The sequence below is a fragment of the Penicillium chrysogenum genome (genome assembly GCF_028827035.1).
Source record: "Penicillium chrysogenum strain IBT 35668 chromosome Unknown utg000001l_segment0_segment0, whole genome shotgun sequence".
In the NCBI taxonomy this organism is placed as follows: domain Eukaryota; kingdom Fungi; phylum Ascomycota; class Eurotiomycetes; order Eurotiales; family Aspergillaceae; genus Penicillium; species Penicillium chrysogenum.
In genome coordinates this window covers 8,894,124-8,909,698 of record NW_026622749.1, presented here as the reverse complement: position 1 = coordinate 8,909,698, position 15,575 = coordinate 8,894,124, and the positions used below count along the sequence as shown (strand labels likewise).

The following is a 15,575-nucleotide window of genomic DNA, read 5'->3' as shown; positions in this document are numbered from 1 at the left end:
AAGGCTCAGTCAAAGTTCATGTCAGATGCCAGGGGTTTAATCAAAGAAGGAATTCAGAAGGCAAGTTGGGCTCCTTTCCTACAAAAACGCTGCGTCTAATGTACATGCTTCAGTTTGACGGCCCATTCCGCATCATAACCAATCTTGGCTCTCGGGTGATTCTCCCAGCATCGTATACAGAGTGGCTGAAAAACTGTCCGGATCTAGATCATCAGGCGCTTGTCCACGATGTATGTTGCAGTTGTCTTTGCCGATGAGTGAAGGGAACTGACGACACGATTTCATACAGCAATATTTTGCGGCATACCCCGGGATGGATGGTCAGAGAGTTGTTACTGATCCCAGGAAGATACTTATTAATGTCACCAAAGCAAAATTGAACAATCAGAGCAGTCGTACGTGGCAGCTTCAGGACCCATGATTCACATCGGAGTCTCACTAATATGGCCTTCCATCACAGAGTGTGGGCTGTTTCATGAACATCTTACGGAGGCTCTAGAAGAGACCTGGACGGATTACGATGGTAGGTCTTTATATACCGGGTTAGAATGCTTGACTGACTTACTCTTCAGAATGGCACACCGTTGATTGGTCTCAACACGCAGTCCGCTTCATTGGGCGAATGTCAGCATCTGTCTTCGTCGGTCCTGAATTAGCTCGTGATCCTAAGTGGCAAGAGCTAATTCTCACTTCGTCGATGAATACCTTTATGGGGATTCGATCTCTCCGCGCCTTGCCGGCTTTTCTTCGTCCATTGGTCCATTGGTTTTTACCAGAACTCAGAAAGTGCCGTCAGCAAATTCGCCTTGCTCGGGCTATGTTGCAACCAATCTTCGACCGCAGGGGGTACGGGCAGTCTCAATCCATTGAGCCTGGTAAGACGGAAAAGTTTGAGGATACTATACAGTGGCTTGAAGAAACCGCTGCCGGACGCCCCTATGATGCCGCTGCAGCGCAAATCGCATTTGCGATAAGCGCAATGCACACAACCTCCGAGCTACTCAAGCAGTCCCTACTGGATATTTGTATGCACCCAGATCTGATTCCGGTTCTACGAGATGAAGCACAGAGAGCTATCGAGGAGAGTGGATGGACAACTGCAGGCGTCTTCAAGATGCAGCTGTTGGACAGCGCAGTAAAGGAAACACAACGGCTCAAACCGGGGTTGTTAGGTACGCGTCTACTTCCAACTCATCAGTACTCTCAAGATAGTAGACTCACTCCCCCACAGTAAATCTTGAGCGAAAAGCCCTGCAAGATGTTATTCTTCCCAACGGCATGACTATCCCTCGCGGAACGAATGTTGCCGTTGATGCATCCATTATGTGGGATCCAGCAGTGTACCCCGATCCATTCTCTTATGATGCCTACCGTTTTCTTCGTCTTCGCAAATCCGGTAATACTGCGGCAGCACTAGCATCCGCGAGCCCAGAGCATATTGCTTTTGGAATTGGAAAGCCAATTTGTCCTGGGAGGTTCTTCGCTAGCAATGAAGTCAAGATTGCTCTGGCGAAGATTCTTTTGACTTATGATGTCAGGATCCCTGAAGGGGTGACACCCAGGATTGTGGAGATGGGGTTTGAAATGCTCAGTGATCCAGATGCAAAGCTGGAGGTTAGAAAGCGAAAGGGGTAGAAATCAAGAATGCAGTCTGTAGTATAGAAAACAATATTGTTATGGCATTATTTCCATCTTAAGAAATCGAAGTTGAGCTGAATGAGGGGAAATCCGAGGGAACGGGGAACCGAAGGGGATTAGTGTCTCTTGACTCACACCAAGCTACCTAGGTATATCCAGTATATCTTCTTTGAGATTTCAGGGATATTCTCTGCATTGTTCGCTTCCCAATCATCCTTTTTCTATAGCAGAAGAATCATGGATCTCATCAAATATGCCACCGAGCCCGATGGACCAGCACTTGCCAAAGTCAACGTGCAAAGCTTTCAAGGCCGCCGTTACCTCCAAGAAGTTTTTCCAGGAACCACCCTGAGCAGAGTGCAGGAATACAAAATAGTTGTGGGAATGAAACATCTTGCCAACCCCAATATGCACGTCCTCAAGATCCATGATCCAGTCAGTGGGGAACTGGCGACCTACAGCCGTTGGCAGTTTCCAGCATCATTTGGTCCGAGTCTGGTTCCTCTAAGTGAAAAAGCAGTGTTTTTGGCCAAGGACTCCATTCCACATGCACCCCAACAAATGAACAAGGGTGTTTTTAATGGCTTCAAAAAGCTCCTAGAGGAGAGTCGCAAGCGATACACGACAGAGAACGATATCGGTAAGTAGCCCCCCAAATTCCCGACAGGGGTTCTTTTTGGCTCAAACAGTTCACCAGTCCTCGATCTGCTAGCTACCCTGCCGGAATATCAAGGGCGAGGGTTTGGTTCCGCTGTCTTGAAATGGGGCATGGAAAAAGCAGATGCCTCCCAGTCACGCATCTTCCTTGAGGGTACGCCCGAGGGTGTTCCCATTTACCTCAAACACGGATGGAAGATATTAGAGGAGGTAGTTATGGATTACACACAATTTGGTGGTGTTGGGCAAGAATCCTTTTTCCTGATGATGAGGGATCCAGTTTCACAATAGGGGGTGCAATGTTCATATAGATCTACTGTTGGAACGGGAGATGAATATGTACAGGTGTATATGCATCAGGGACATTTACCAAACCGGGATAGGTTTAGAATACATACTACCTCGATGCCTGGCAATGTCTTGCTGGTATAGCTAAATTAAAATGTATGTTTACTACTCACATATGTGTGTAGGTACCTATGTACCTACCTAGGTACACTACCTAACTAGGTACTCCGTAGTTAATAGTTGAGTGGATAAACAAACTGCCGACGTCATTTCCCCAGGAATTTCTTGCTCCCCCGATACCCTTTGCCCTCTTTCCTTTCTCATATATTCATCTCTGTAATGGCTCCGCTCAAGTTTGCAATCCTTGACGATTATCAGGGAATTGCACCGGCCTATTTTACTTCCCTCGAGTCGCGAGTTGAAATTTCCAGTTTCCCCGAAACCCTCGACCCCCGCAATCCAGCACAACATGCTGCTCTTGTCCAACGACTCCTTCCCTTCGATATTATCTTAGCAATGCGCGAGCGGACACCTTTTGCAGCCGATACAATTGCCTCTCTCCCAAATTTGAAACTCCTTTTGACCACGGGTACCCGCAACCTGGCGCTAGATCTCGAGGCATTTACACGTTCCAATGTGGCCGTTGCAGGCACCGAGGGCCGTCCACCCGGTGTGAATTCGACCGTTCAACATACATGGGCTTTGATATTGGGGCTTGCCCGAAATATAGCACGCGACGATGCAGCGGTCAAACGTGGTGCATGGCAAGGCTCCCTTGGGATCAACTTATCCGGGAAGACACTGGGACTTCTTGGCCTGGGGAAACTCGGGTCCCAAGTAGGAAATATTGGCACTCTGGCGTTTGGGATGAAAGTTCTCGCATGGTCAACAAATTTGACACAGGAAAAGGCGGACGAGCAAGCCCACGCTCAGGGTCTGCCAGCGGGGACATTTGCCGTCGCTGCGTCTAAAGAGGAATTCTTCGCACATGCCGATATCGTTAGTGTACACAGTGTGCTATCGGATCGAAGCCGTGGAATCATTGGGGCGGCTGAAATAGCAAATATGCGATCGTCTGCATTGATCATCAATACTTCGCGTGGGCCCTTGATTGAGGAGCAGGCCCTGCTCGAGGCCTTGAATGCGGGCCGCATCCGTGGCGCCGCATTAGATGTCTTTGACCTGGAACCATTACCTCTCGATAGCCCTTGGCGTACTACTCACTGGGGCCAAGATGGACGCAGTGAAGTTCTGCTTTCCCCCCACATGGGATATGGAGAGGAGGAGCTATTGCGGGGGTGGTATCGCGAAACAGCTGAGAATTTGGAGCGGTGGTTAAATGGACAGGAGCTACTACATAGGATGAACTGATGTACAATAGACATGTAAATAGGAAATAAACTGAGTTCAACATTAGAAATGAAAAGGTGAAAATACAATGCAGATCAGGAACCATCCGAGAGTGTCGGACTCTACGAACAGGAATTGTGGAATGGTTTCAAACTTTTCTTTGAGGAATTCAATTGCTGACGTAGACAGTGCAGAGTCCAATTTACCCCAGTCCCTTACCATTTCGAGAATGAAGCCGAGAATGTGGGCTTGTTCTGCATGTGGAGGCTCACCGAATGACGAATGCGTACGATCACCGGCTAGAGGTCCACGTTCACGAGTCTAAATGTCTAAATATCTACACAAATACATAAAGACTCTTTATTTTGAGACAATTAATTTCGTTTCAGAGGCCTGTGCCTCGGTCTTCCGAGCGGAAAGACCTCGGTTGAAGGGAACAATGTGGGATGTTGTCTACATCTGTACATCACTACCTCTACCCCAATAAAACCCCAGGTATTTCCCCTTCCTTTTCATTCACCTTATCTCGTTCTCCTGTTCTCCTGTTCTCCTATTCTCCTATTCTCCTATCCTACCCTCATATCGTCCTATTATACCCTTTTCCATACCTCCGTCAATATGGCCCCATCCGCCGATCCCATTCCCGTGACGCCCGCCTTTGCAAACTTCCCTCCTCCGACCCATCCCGACTGTCTGCGTGTTGAACGCAGTACGAAAGCATTCGCAAGCGGAGCTTACTCTCTCGTGGACCTCCCCGCGGGCGCCCTCTTCGCCAAGATCACTACGGCAACTCCCGGAAAGAAAGCCTACACGAGTGTGCAAACCGGCCGCGACACTCACATCGAACTCAACTCCGACCTAGTCTACTGCAACCACTCATGCGCGCCATCGTTGGTTTTCGACATGGGCCGCATGGAGGTGCGTGTTGTGGACGACCGTCCTTTGAAGGCAGGCGATGCCCTCACCTTCTTCTACCCCAGCACCGAGTGGGACATGGACCAGGCATTCCAGTGTACCTGCGGGGCAGGGGACGGGATCTGCAGAGGCTGGATCTCCGGGGCCAAGGACATGTCCGACAAGCTGAACGGGTACTGGCTTAATGACCACATCTCTGAATTGTTGAACGAGAAGGCCAATTGAGGGGCTGGCACCCCAAACAATTGGAGGACTTGGGTGCTTATAAAGTTTCGAAAAGAAGATATCCAAATATCCAAATAGAAAATAGAGAGAAATAGATACTAGCGTTGAGAGAACTAAAAATACACAGACCTTCCAACGACCTGTCAACCTTTCCATAAATCTCAACTACCACCAGCTCCCCCGATCAATGCAAATTGAATCAGTCTACGTCGGTCAATCTCTTTCTTCAACATCATCAAACAAGTTGCAACAATAACCGCTTCATCCAGTTCCAGGGACTGTAATGCAGCTTCATCAATCTGCAATTCACCCCCATTGCCCGCAGAAGATCGCGATGTGCCGGGCGTCCGAGAATCCTCTCCTCGAACTAGCTGTGCAATCCTATGGCCCCGAGTCTCTTTACCCTTGCCCTTCTCTTCTTCCGCTGCACGAAAAACAATCAAATTGACTTTCTGCCCATCTGCCCTTTTTTCCTTGGCATATTCCCATTCGAACTGTTTACCATCAGGCATACGAAAGCACATTGTGCGGGAGGTCCATTTCCCAGTGACACTCAGTTCCTCGGGAATGTCACTGGAAGGTTGAAGCAGGTGTACAACGGGATCACGGCCCGGACCGAAGAAGTACTCCGTCCGTATGAGACTTCCGCGCTCTGGGTGGGACAGGATTGCATTACCTGAACAAAGTTTGTCGCGCGTGGAAACGTAGGCCTCGGTGCCATCTGGGTTGTAGATGAAGATCTCGGTTTGGCGAGATGGCAGTGGGAGACGAAAGGCGCGAATGCCTTGCGCATTGATGGTTAAAATGTGTGATGGATAAAAAGAGGATGGACTCTCGATGAGTGTGCTTAGAGTACTGTTGGATCTCATAGACAAGGCTGAGGAGTTAATCTCCATTTCCTTTGTCTTAGGATCAAGAATGGTTGTGGTCATTGTCAAGGTGATTTGGCTCTGAGTCTCTGAATGACTTTGAATGACTCTGGATAACTACTCCCAGAGGCATTCAGCAGTCTTCTGTGTATGTGGTATATATACTGTCTTCTTCAATACGAGACTTTCCTAATTGGGCGCTGGGCTGCCAGGTCGATCCACGGGTTCAAACGAACTTTATTCCAATTTCTTGGCACTCGTGTTCCCATGACGTCGGAGATCATCAATACTAAGTACCTACCTAGGTAGGTATTCTTCCAAGGATTCTTCTTCCATTCGCTACTTCTATGCTGATACCTGGACTTGCTGAGCCTCGCATAGCCCGCGTCTTTTCACACTGTGCAGTGGGGCTATGCAACTCCCCAATCAGTGTTCCAAAGTTGGTTGCAATAATCGGCCCAATGGATCAATGTATATCCCAAGGCAAAAGATACCACAATGGGGCGAGAAGGATCTATGCCGGTGAACGGTCAATGTCGTGATAATGTCTGTCAGTCTCCAAAGTGAACTGCCACCACCTGATGGACAGAACCACTACAGCACAGCCGCTCTAAGTCGACTTACATCCGATCTTTCAGACCCATCTCGGCGAGAAGTTCCATCCAAACTCCTTTCCAATCAAAGAAACAGCCTGTGCCACGAATGTTAGGAGACTACAATGGCTTCAATATCGGGTCTGCTGATGCCGTACACTTTCCATGTCCAAAAAAAAGGCGCACCTCGCACCCCGAATGCAGAAAACTACAATGGCTTCGATCTCCAATCTCTGATCTGTTGATGCCGACTTCCTTCCTAATGGGGTATCCCGGGACTAGCAGGATCCACTCCCAACATTACTGGCACTTTATTGGTGGAGTCACTCACCCTTCGGCTAAGATCCGCACAAGTATTCCGTCCATTATTGGTTTCCGCTCTTCAGACGCTAATGGGCAGTCACTTCCATCGAACTGGGCTTGTGGTTTAGTGGTATAATACTCCCTTAGCATGGGAGTGGTCCGGGGTTCGATTCCCCGCGAGTCCATTCTTTTTGCTTTTGGCTATGTTCATCCCCAATTCCATTGTACTGCGGTTGGTGTGGGCTTTCTTTTCTATCCAGCTCATGGCCATCATCTCTTATGTCGGCATGATCTATACATTTTTGAATCCAAGTCTAAGGTCTATGTCTATCGGCTGACACCAATACGACTATATCTACATTCCAATCACACTCGGGCCCAGATCTCCTGAGCAGTCAGCAGTGTACTCAACACCATGGTCGATCCAACCACCACGTCCCCAGTGGGCATCCAGCCCAGAAGCTCAAGCGGGATAAGCAAGTCACAGCCATCCACCACGATCTGCTTGACCCAGGCAGAGGCAGCAGTCGGTGTGACCGGAGTAGCCTTCTCCGAGGCGGTCTTGTGGTTCTTTTTCTTGCCATTCTTCTTAGAAGGCTGCTCCGCGGGACCGACAAGCAGCGCCCACATAGCCCCGACAACAGAGAAAGAGAGCGCATAGAACCAGAAAGTATTTGCTTGGTCCATAACACGGTCATTCCAGGGCACTGCGTAGACACCCATTGCATGAAGCTATCCCTTCGTCAGTCCTATTCACCAAATGGAAAAGGCGATAAATAATGTACCGTGGTCAGGTCTTCCAGGACAAAGTAGAGGCCAAAACAAGTGCATTGGGCTAGTTCAAGCATCCCAGCCACCGAACCGAAGCCATCCTTGCCCAGCAATTGGGACATCCGCTGGAAGGAGTCAATGAACCCAAAGAAGCGGAAATATCTCCGCGCTACACAATAAATCCAAAATCAGCATTTACGACAATCAACCTGTATGGCTATCCATCAGATGTGGAAATCAACTTACCCAATGCCAATTGCAGCTTGACCGTGGTCAATTGCACGGCCAGGGCACTGCTCATTGTGAGCGCTGCGACGACCTGCGACACGCATTGGATCAGACGAAGGGTCTTTTCGAGACCAGCGCCCGATTTAACGAAGCGAGAAAATTGTTGGATCATCGCTACAGCACTGCTACGAGCTCTGGGGACAATATACTCTTCCGGGATGGAGGTTGGGGATTGTGTGTCAAAGGCTTGGAAGCGGGCTAATCTCACCTGCACTAGTAATTTTGCTTATTCAGCCTTGCATATTCGAAGACCTGTATGTATATCAATTACTTTACATATAGTCAGCTATTAATTATCGTTCGTAGTTGCTTTTCTGGGGTAACTCTATGAGTGTGACAGAGGTTTGCTGGTAGTTGTGTGTTGTGGGATATATACAAACGACAGGTCCAGCACTACAAAAACAAATTACAGATTATCTTCGCAAATCATGAAAATAAAACAATTGACACGCAAAATGAGACAATGCTTGAAAAATAGTAGGGATATATCAGTCCATCAGCTATTGACCGCGAGCAGGTTCGTCAAACCATCCACTCGACAATATTTCCAAGTCTCCTCTACCGTCCTTTGCCGCCCGAGATATCCTGGCCCAGACGATATCCACCGACCTTCTCCCACTCCACTTTCTGTCGTGTAATGGGAAGCTGCCTCCGGAGACCCTTGAACACGCCCTCGGATGTCTGGACGAAAGCCCGGTTCAGCGCTTCCTGGTAATCGCGCTCCGCCGCAGCAATGCGCGAGACAATCGACTCGGCGGATACGGAGGGGATAGAAATGTTGACAGGCTTAGTAGTGTTGAGGGCCACGTTGCCATCCTCGTAGTAGTGCACGTCGACGTGGATGTTGCCAGTCAGGGTAGAGGACGCGGAGGAGACGGGAAGTTGGTATATCGCGCGGAAACGACCGTTCCTATTGTGATATACAGACAACCCTCCCCAGACAGGGAAGCGTCCATGATGATTAGTTTCCACCCAAAGTGTTGATTGTAGAGTGTGTAATCACTCACCAGAAGTTGTTGGGGGAGTATCGGTTGGCGACCAAGACGATGGCAATTACAGTATCATTCTCAATAGGGTAGACACCATATGAGCAGTTGGGGTAGTGTTCACGGGCATGAACACCGAACAATTTGAGCAGCGATTTGCTAAACACGGTAAGCAGAATACTATTAAGACTTCAACATCATTCCTTACATCAAGTCCGCGTGCTCTGACTCCAATGCGTATGATTGTGCCGCAGAGGCAGTCTGTTACCGTCGTTCAAACCCCGTGAGCCTTCAATGCACCACCCCAGTTGGTCAGCTGAAACCTACCTGTGTGGTATGGTCGACCTCGAACGAGGTTTGGCTCTCCGGGTCGAAGTAGCGGTTGTCTTCGAGCTCGTTAAACCCACTAACAATGACCTTCCCAGAAAATGTGTCAGCTCCACTGCAGACATAGACCACTCTCGAGCGAAACCCACCTCCTGACTTGATCCCGGCAATTTCACAGTTGCGAGCTGCGCCTCGTTGTATCGCTTGAATGCAGGCAGAAGGGAAGGAACAATATCATCGCCTTCAGTCAAGGCTTGCACATCTAATCGAGTAGTGGGGATCAGTATCACCGTTCGTGCAAGTGTTGGAGTTGCGGGGATCGGGACAGGCAGCGTAGCGCTAGGAGGGCAATTTACCGGCGACGACGTCTGCGAGCTGAAGAAAAACATGTCAGTAATCACCCCTAAGCTCATAACGGACGATGACCAAGGGAATGGGGTTCCTGGATCATTGTTGACGTGCATACCTCTCCGGGCGGGGCACCCTCGATGAAGGAGGACGCCAGTTCAACAGTGGAAGCCATGGCAAAAATATGATCAAGGTAGTAGATATTGAGCAAGAGGTTCAAGCGCAATTTGAAATCCTTGGTAATACTGGAGCTTGGAGTGGTGAGGGCCAGGAGTCTCTGCGGAGAGAAGAGCTGTCGGAGGCGGAGAGCGATAAGCACGTGGCCGACTATACGTCCAGAACAATGTACGTATGAGATGTAGACAGCAGACATCAACATTCTGGAAAGTGGAATGATAAAAAAAAATAATATGCCATGAGGTATCTGAAAACTCGCTGGAATTACAAATGTGTATCTTGCTTGAAAACATCCATACCCAAATAACACCATGCTCTTGAAAACCCCCACAGAGAAAACACCATGCCCGTAACCCGAGAACGCATAACAAGAATACCACATTCCGCATCACAGATTCAAAAAGCTCCTTTCAATCAATGCTCATATTCATAAAACCATCGCTGGCTTCGGTCATCCCTTGCAGGCCGACGCGTTTCACACCTCCAGCATGAGAGGTCGTTCGATTGCCATTGCCTGATTCAGAACTGAGTCGTTCGGAGAACGGTGCACCGAGGCCCGGCTTTGGCGGCGGACCCCAGATGTTGGGGCCCATATCACTGACATTGTTGGAATGAGTCATGACTGGACTGCTCTGGACACTCACACTGGGCGAGACAGCCCGGCGCTTGAAAAGATTAGGATCGAAGTCATCGTCACGACGCCGCTTGCGACAGATCTCCCCAATACTTGGCATACCCGGGGCATGGGGGGTGGAAGAGCGGGAACGCTGCTTGAAGGATTCCGCGGTAACAGAGCCCACGGTCGTGGACGGAGTCATATCCATAAACATATCCTCATCTGCCATAGAGGGACCTCCCTGGCGAACCGGGGGTGGGGTCTTGTATCGTCCATCAAACGAGTTCCAAAACTCGGCGCCGCCCGAGTTGCGACTGGCTTGCTTGCCAAAGGTATCCGTAGATGCTGTATCCATTCCCGCTTTGACCGCGGGATCTTCTGTCACTGTCGAATCCAACGAGGTCGAGGGTTGCAATGACGGGAACTCGCCGAGGGCAGGTGTTGATTCAGGTTCGGTGTCGCGGACCTGCCGGACCACTTCTGCTTCTCGTTTCATATCGCTATCGACTGGAGCACCCTCCTCCATCAGAGCAGCGCGGATGCGCGCAAATGTCTTAGTCTTAGGCTGTCAGTGAAGTTAGCTTCTGGACCACTGAAGTAGAAAGGCACCAACTTACAAGTAAGCTCCCACGCCGGGTCACCGCGCGACGGATTACTCCCAGTGGACCGCCACCTTCTGGATGTGGAGTGGAAATTGGGCTTCCACTTCGCGTCGCGCGACTCTCACTATCGTCGCTCATATCGGACAAACGAAGGTCGCGTGTGCCAAAGCTGAGGCTCTCTCTGCGTGAATGCGCAGTCTGTCGCGGGGCAAAATAACCACCTGAGTGCTCGACACTCTTCATGATGGGCGGAGAGTGAGGAGTAGGACTAGGCTTTGTGCTGTTTCCACTTGCACTGCTGGAGCTGTGGCGACTGCGGCCTTTGCGAAAACGCGCGCGTTGGAAGCTCATCAAGCTGGCGGCAGCTTGTGAATATCCTCCCATCCACTCGTTACCCGGGCTTTGCATATTGCTAGCAAACGGACTCGGCGCACTGATGCGAGTCGCCTGCGGCGTATTGATCATATCATCGTCGCGATCAGCCATAGACTCATCTTCCTCCTCGCTGCTACTTGTGTCCGACTCCATCATATTCACACTCGACATGGAGCTTGAGATTGTTATACGGTCCGCTGGACCCGACGTTGAAAAAGGTGGAACGGACGTCGCTCCGAGAGATCCGCGTCGCTGGGGTATTGCCATGCCCCGCCCTCCAACGGTGGGCGATGAATCCGGGGACGACTCGGCTAGGGTGGAATGGTGTAGGTTCGTACATGCGCGTGAGAAGTCGAGGCCCCGAGATCGTCGAGGGAGAACAGACCCCGGGGATCCGTAGATATGTGATGGGTCAAGTTTAGGAGAGAGAGGGGCGCAGTTCGTAAGTGATGGCGACCCGGCGGGTTTGGAAAACAAGTTTATTGAGAGGTTCGAATGAGATGCACTTGATCTTCGAGGTGTTGCAGGAAGAGCGGGTATTGCATTATCGTCTTTGCTTGGTGCTCGACTGAGATCACCAGTCGATGGTTGGGTGGAAGATGTAGGTCTGGACGCATCAGATAAGGAGCGCGACTTGGGAGAACGCGACGGTTCAAGTTGGTGTTCTAGGTCGGTTTGATGAGGTTGAGCTAATTGTTGACTGAGCTTGCTTTCAAACCCGTGGGCTGATGTACTGCGCCCCGGCGCTGGAGGTCGAACCTGCGCCATTATCCAGGTCACTTTGATCTGATTTAGCGATACAGAGCAAGGGCGCAACAGTCAAGGGCATCATTCGTCGGCACCGTGGTAGAGAACTGGGTCAACACCACAGCTAATGCCCGAGGAGCACGTGCACTGCAGTTTATAACAAGATATACACAGTCTTCGCATCCATGTCAGGTCTACATTGCATCGCATGTCGCTGGCTCAGAGCGGTTAACGAGATCAGATGACATTACGCTAACCTGATCCGGACAAGCCCCTCTGCCACAGTGAGTGATCTGATACACACTGGATGTATCGATGGATGTGCAATTGTACACTTTCTCTGTGTATAGGGATATGCAATTGAACCGAGGAAATTACAATTGATCGATCATTCAATGCGTAACTAATGTACAGAGATTCCATATGCTCATCCTTCACGCTCTCACGCCAGACTCATGGCATTACTGATTGGCACCACATGCCATTCCCAATCATTGCAATGATTCTGCAGAGCAGTTCCCTTGATCAAATCTGTGTCGCGCGTTTGCCACAGTTTGGTGATCACTGCCCGTGTTCGAGCAATGTTCGAGATGGTTGAATCAGCCATTGTTGCCAGGGAACGTAGCACAATCGCTCGTCCCGACCCTGATTCCGTTGCAGAGTCCGGGAAGAGCTCATCATCAGATGGGTCAAGCTCAACAGCTGCCACAAAGACTGGCCATGTCACATTGACCAGCGATTTACGGTCAAGAAGGTCCGATATGAGTCGCAGAATCTGGCGCACATAACACTTCACTAAAGGTGTGGTGGGACCAGCCCCATATAGAGCACAATGTAAGTAAAGCATTGCAGCCAACCGCTTAGCATCCGCAACCAGTGCGAGAGTTTCATCGTCACCCTCTCCCACCTCTTGGACTAAGTTCTCTAGTTGGCGTTCAAGAGAAGCCGCGCGTAGTGAGAACGATGCTTTGTCTGAGTCGGACGTATGTTGTCTCCTTGTTCGACTCATATCTGTGATTTTGGCTAGGATCGAGACCAATTCAGGACTGCATCCCATCCAAAGATCGATGTTGCGCTCGTCCGGTTTCCAGTAGTCGGTACCAAACAAGACCTCTTTGGCACAAGCAGTTCGACCCATGACATCCTGGAAGGCAAAGAATTGCTCTGCAAAACTCGTCACCGGATTCGATGGGGCTGTTGACTGCGATAATGTCATTTGCTGTTTTCTTCGCAGTCGGATTAAATCATTGGCGCCTTTGAGATGGATGGTCCATTGTTGATCACACTTGTCCACTATCTCATATAGACATAGCATGATCATGATAACCAGTACTTCGGGATCCATGGAGCATGTCAAACTTCCCTCCGACGAAAGACGTTGACGAAGGTCCCTCAAAGCCTCTGATTTATAACGCAGGCCGATTGCACCATAGCTTGGATTGAGCCTTGACCAGTGGCATGCCCCCAATGCTTGAATGGCCTTGAAAAGCGTAGGAGAAGCCGATAAACAGAATGGCAGAATGACAGAGGCAAACGGCGAAGAAAATGTGGAGCTGGCGGTTGTGCGGGGGCACACTTGTTGAAGATAGTAATCAAATAGCTCCCCGTGCCCAGATTTGGATAGTTCAGGAAATAGTGCAAGAGACGGGGGAGACTGGGGTTGAAATTGCTGGTAAGCTCGCTCAGATGTGGGAAATGTCGTAACCAGGACCATATTTGTGAGTTTGAGCTCCCGGCAACTGAAATCAATGCATTCAGCTCATCGAAGTCAACATTCACTTCATCTGGGTGTGCAAATGTCGATACACCGCTGTTTATGAAACCCCAGGAGCTGATAGTGGGCACTGGGCACCACACATGCATTTCCGAAGAAAGCGAGCCGTGTGTAGGTTGACTTGCGCCAGTCTTATTCCAAACACCCGCACGTCCAAAGGCCACTCCTCGACTGATGAATTCAGATTCCCATTTTAAAACCAGATTCTTCGTGCATGGCAGTCCTTTCTCCCGGCAACGCGTGCAAAGAGGCTTTGCGGTATCACATCGGACACGACTCGTCCGGCATTCTTTGCAGCCATCGCGAGATCGGGTCTTCACCGGACCTGTGCGGTCTGCAGCTTTTCTTCGTGGCATACGAGTTCCAAATTTGGGTATGTAAACTTCACATGGTATGAAACAGCAAACAGCCTTGGGCCAAATGGGATGAAGTTGGTAAAGAAAATTGGAGGTCGCGAGTGGCGGATAAGCGCCCCACCAAATCTCCAACTGCTATGTAGGCACGGAGTACACATAGGTGATGGTCTATGTATATAAACATAGACAGAATCAGAATACTTTAGATTATGCTTACGCTTGATTCCTTTTCCATTCTGCCGCACACTCGCCAAATGTCACAAATTCAACCTCTTGCTGTTTGAGCCACGAAATCATTCGGTCGATCATCCCAACCACATGAGCCATTCCACTGGTATCGGGGTGCAGCACCAGAGGAAAAACGAAGCCTTGCTCAGAATCTTCCTCGATCGATTTTTCAAGGGCCTCACTGTAGAGGAACTCAAATCGGGATTTCCAATTCTGCTCAATAGTGAGCGGACTGACAAACCCATGTGAATTTTCTAGACCCGGGAGGTACTGCATAGGAGTCATGTCCTCCATATACCAATTGCACGGAATCTCAACCAGAGTTTGAGGAGTCCTAGCTGCAGGGACAGGAAGGGGCTTCATCCAAGTAGACGCAGACTTGGAAGGTGAAAAGTCAATGGCCTTGGGCTCCGACATTCGAGGGACAAAGTACAACGATGAATCATGATGTGTCAGAGACGAATCTGGTTTGAATTTAGTATTCCTGGAATAGACAAAGTAGCGAGCAAAGTATACCGTATAAAAATCCAAACTCTTCCAGAACTCGAATGGTGTGAGTTCGCAACTGATATAATGGCGCCCTCCATCCTCGAGGTTTCTTCCCAGTCAAGTCGGTCGCCAGCTGCACACATTTGGCAATGACCTCTCTCTCTTGTGATTCAGTCATTTGGCTCGAGCCCTCATGCGCATATCCATGACAACCGATTTCGGCGCCCGACTGAACAATTGCTTTGGTCTCTTCCGGGAATGATTCCATTGAATGACCGGGCACAAACCAAGTCACCGAGGAACCAATTCCATGTTTCTTAAAGAGGCGCAATAAGCGTGGCACTCCGACCTGAGCTGCAAAAAAGCCACTGCTGTAATCGGCCAGATTGGTTGTAGCCGAAGCCCCAGTCCCTAGAAAGCCCGAGACGGCATCGAAATCCACGGAGAGTAGAATTTGGACCTTGGGTTTCCGGGAAGACATTTGAAGTGAATTGGAGTGAATGATATTCTGATATAAGATCGATGTGAGTAGTGAAAGGTCAATGTCAAGGTCAAGGTCAAGCTATTTAATTTACGAAGTTCAACCGGGAAAGATGACCCGACTGGGGTCCACCCCGCCATAGCTCTCTTCCTTAACAACCTCATTGTCTTTG

General features: G+C 49.7%; 10 protein-coding genes across 10 annotated transcripts; 4 read left to right on the top strand and 6 right to left on the bottom strand.

Moving 5' to 3' along the window:
- Positions 1-98: 98 nt before the first annotated feature.
- Positions 99-1,635, top strand: N7489_003513 (cytochrome P450; the record flags this gene model as incomplete). The annotated part of the gene is made up of 5 exons (XM_056709268.1): positions 99-230; positions 290-395; positions 461-523; positions 573-1,172; positions 1,232-1,635. The coding sequence occupies 5 exons, from the start codon at positions 99-101 to the stop codon at positions 1,633-1,635; spliced, it is 1,305 nt and encodes a 434-aa protein (XP_056573570.1).
- Positions 1,636-1,875: 240 nt separating this feature from the next.
- Positions 1,876-2,586, top strand: N7489_003512 (uncharacterized protein; the record flags this gene model as incomplete). Its single annotated transcript, XM_056709267.1, has 2 exons — positions 1,876-2,278; positions 2,351-2,586. 2 exons carry the CDS (start codon positions 1,876-1,878, stop codon positions 2,584-2,586), a joined length of 639 nt encoding a protein of 212 aa, XP_056573569.1.
- A 336-nt stretch (positions 2,587-2,922) lies between these two features.
- On the top strand, positions 2,923-3,954 carry N7489_003511 (D-2-hydroxyacid dehydrogenase family protein; the record flags this gene model as incomplete). Its single annotated transcript, XM_056709266.1, has 1 exon — positions 2,923-3,954. The coding sequence occupies one exon, from the start codon at positions 2,923-2,925 to the stop codon at positions 3,952-3,954; it is 1,032 nt and encodes a 343-aa protein (XP_056573568.1).
- A 597-nt stretch (positions 3,955-4,551) lies between these two features.
- N7489_003510 (uncharacterized protein) lies at positions 4,552-5,073 on the top strand (the record flags this gene model as incomplete). Its single annotated transcript, XM_056709265.1, has 1 exon — positions 4,552-5,073. One exon carries the CDS (start codon positions 4,552-4,554, stop codon positions 5,071-5,073), a length of 522 nt encoding a protein of 173 aa, XP_056573567.1.
- Positions 5,074-5,234: 161 nt separating this feature from the next.
- On the bottom strand, positions 5,235-6,005 carry N7489_003509 (uncharacterized protein; the record flags this gene model as incomplete). Its single annotated transcript, XM_056709264.1, has 1 exon — positions 5,235-6,005. One exon carries the CDS (start codon positions 6,003-6,005, stop codon positions 5,235-5,237), a length of 771 nt encoding a protein of 256 aa, XP_056573566.1.
- Positions 6,006-7,204: 1,199 nt separating this feature from the next.
- Positions 7,205-8,009, bottom strand: N7489_003508 (PEX11 domain protein; the record flags this gene model as incomplete). The annotated part of the gene is made up of 3 exons (XM_056709263.1): positions 7,205-7,570; positions 7,624-7,778; positions 7,856-8,009. 3 exons carry the CDS (start codon positions 8,007-8,009, stop codon positions 7,205-7,207), a joined length of 675 nt encoding a protein of 224 aa, XP_056573565.1.
- A 446-nt stretch (positions 8,010-8,455) lies between these two features.
- On the bottom strand, positions 8,456-9,937 carry N7489_003507 (F-actin-capping protein subunit alpha; the record flags this gene model as incomplete). Its single annotated transcript, XM_056709262.1, has 7 exons — positions 8,456-8,807; positions 8,905-9,042; positions 9,092-9,144; positions 9,211-9,300; positions 9,360-9,472; positions 9,567-9,585; positions 9,677-9,937. The coding sequence occupies 7 exons, from the start codon at positions 9,935-9,937 to the stop codon at positions 8,456-8,458; spliced, it is 1,026 nt and encodes a 341-aa protein (XP_056573564.1).
- A 208-nt stretch (positions 9,938-10,145) lies between these two features.
- On the bottom strand, positions 10,146-12,096 carry N7489_003506 (uncharacterized protein; the record flags this gene model as incomplete). The annotated part of the gene is made up of 2 exons (XM_056709261.1): positions 10,146-10,916; positions 10,969-12,096. 2 exons carry the CDS (start codon positions 12,094-12,096, stop codon positions 10,146-10,148), a joined length of 1,899 nt encoding a protein of 632 aa, XP_056573563.1.
- Positions 12,097-12,517: 421 nt separating this feature from the next.
- N7489_003505 (Zn(II)2Cys6 transcription factor) lies at positions 12,518-14,205 on the bottom strand (the record flags this gene model as incomplete). The annotated part of the gene is made up of 2 exons (XM_056709260.1): positions 12,518-13,628; positions 13,652-14,205. 2 exons carry the CDS (start codon positions 14,203-14,205, stop codon positions 12,518-12,520), a joined length of 1,665 nt encoding a protein of 554 aa, XP_056573562.1.
- A 213-nt stretch (positions 14,206-14,418) lies between these two features.
- On the bottom strand, positions 14,419-15,403 carry N7489_003504 (polysaccharide deacetylase family protein; the record flags this gene model as incomplete). Its single annotated transcript, XM_056709259.1, has 2 exons — positions 14,419-14,897; positions 14,950-15,403. 2 exons carry the CDS (start codon positions 15,401-15,403, stop codon positions 14,419-14,421), a joined length of 933 nt encoding a protein of 310 aa, XP_056573561.1.
- Between the last annotated feature and the right edge of the window lie 172 nt (positions 15,404-15,575).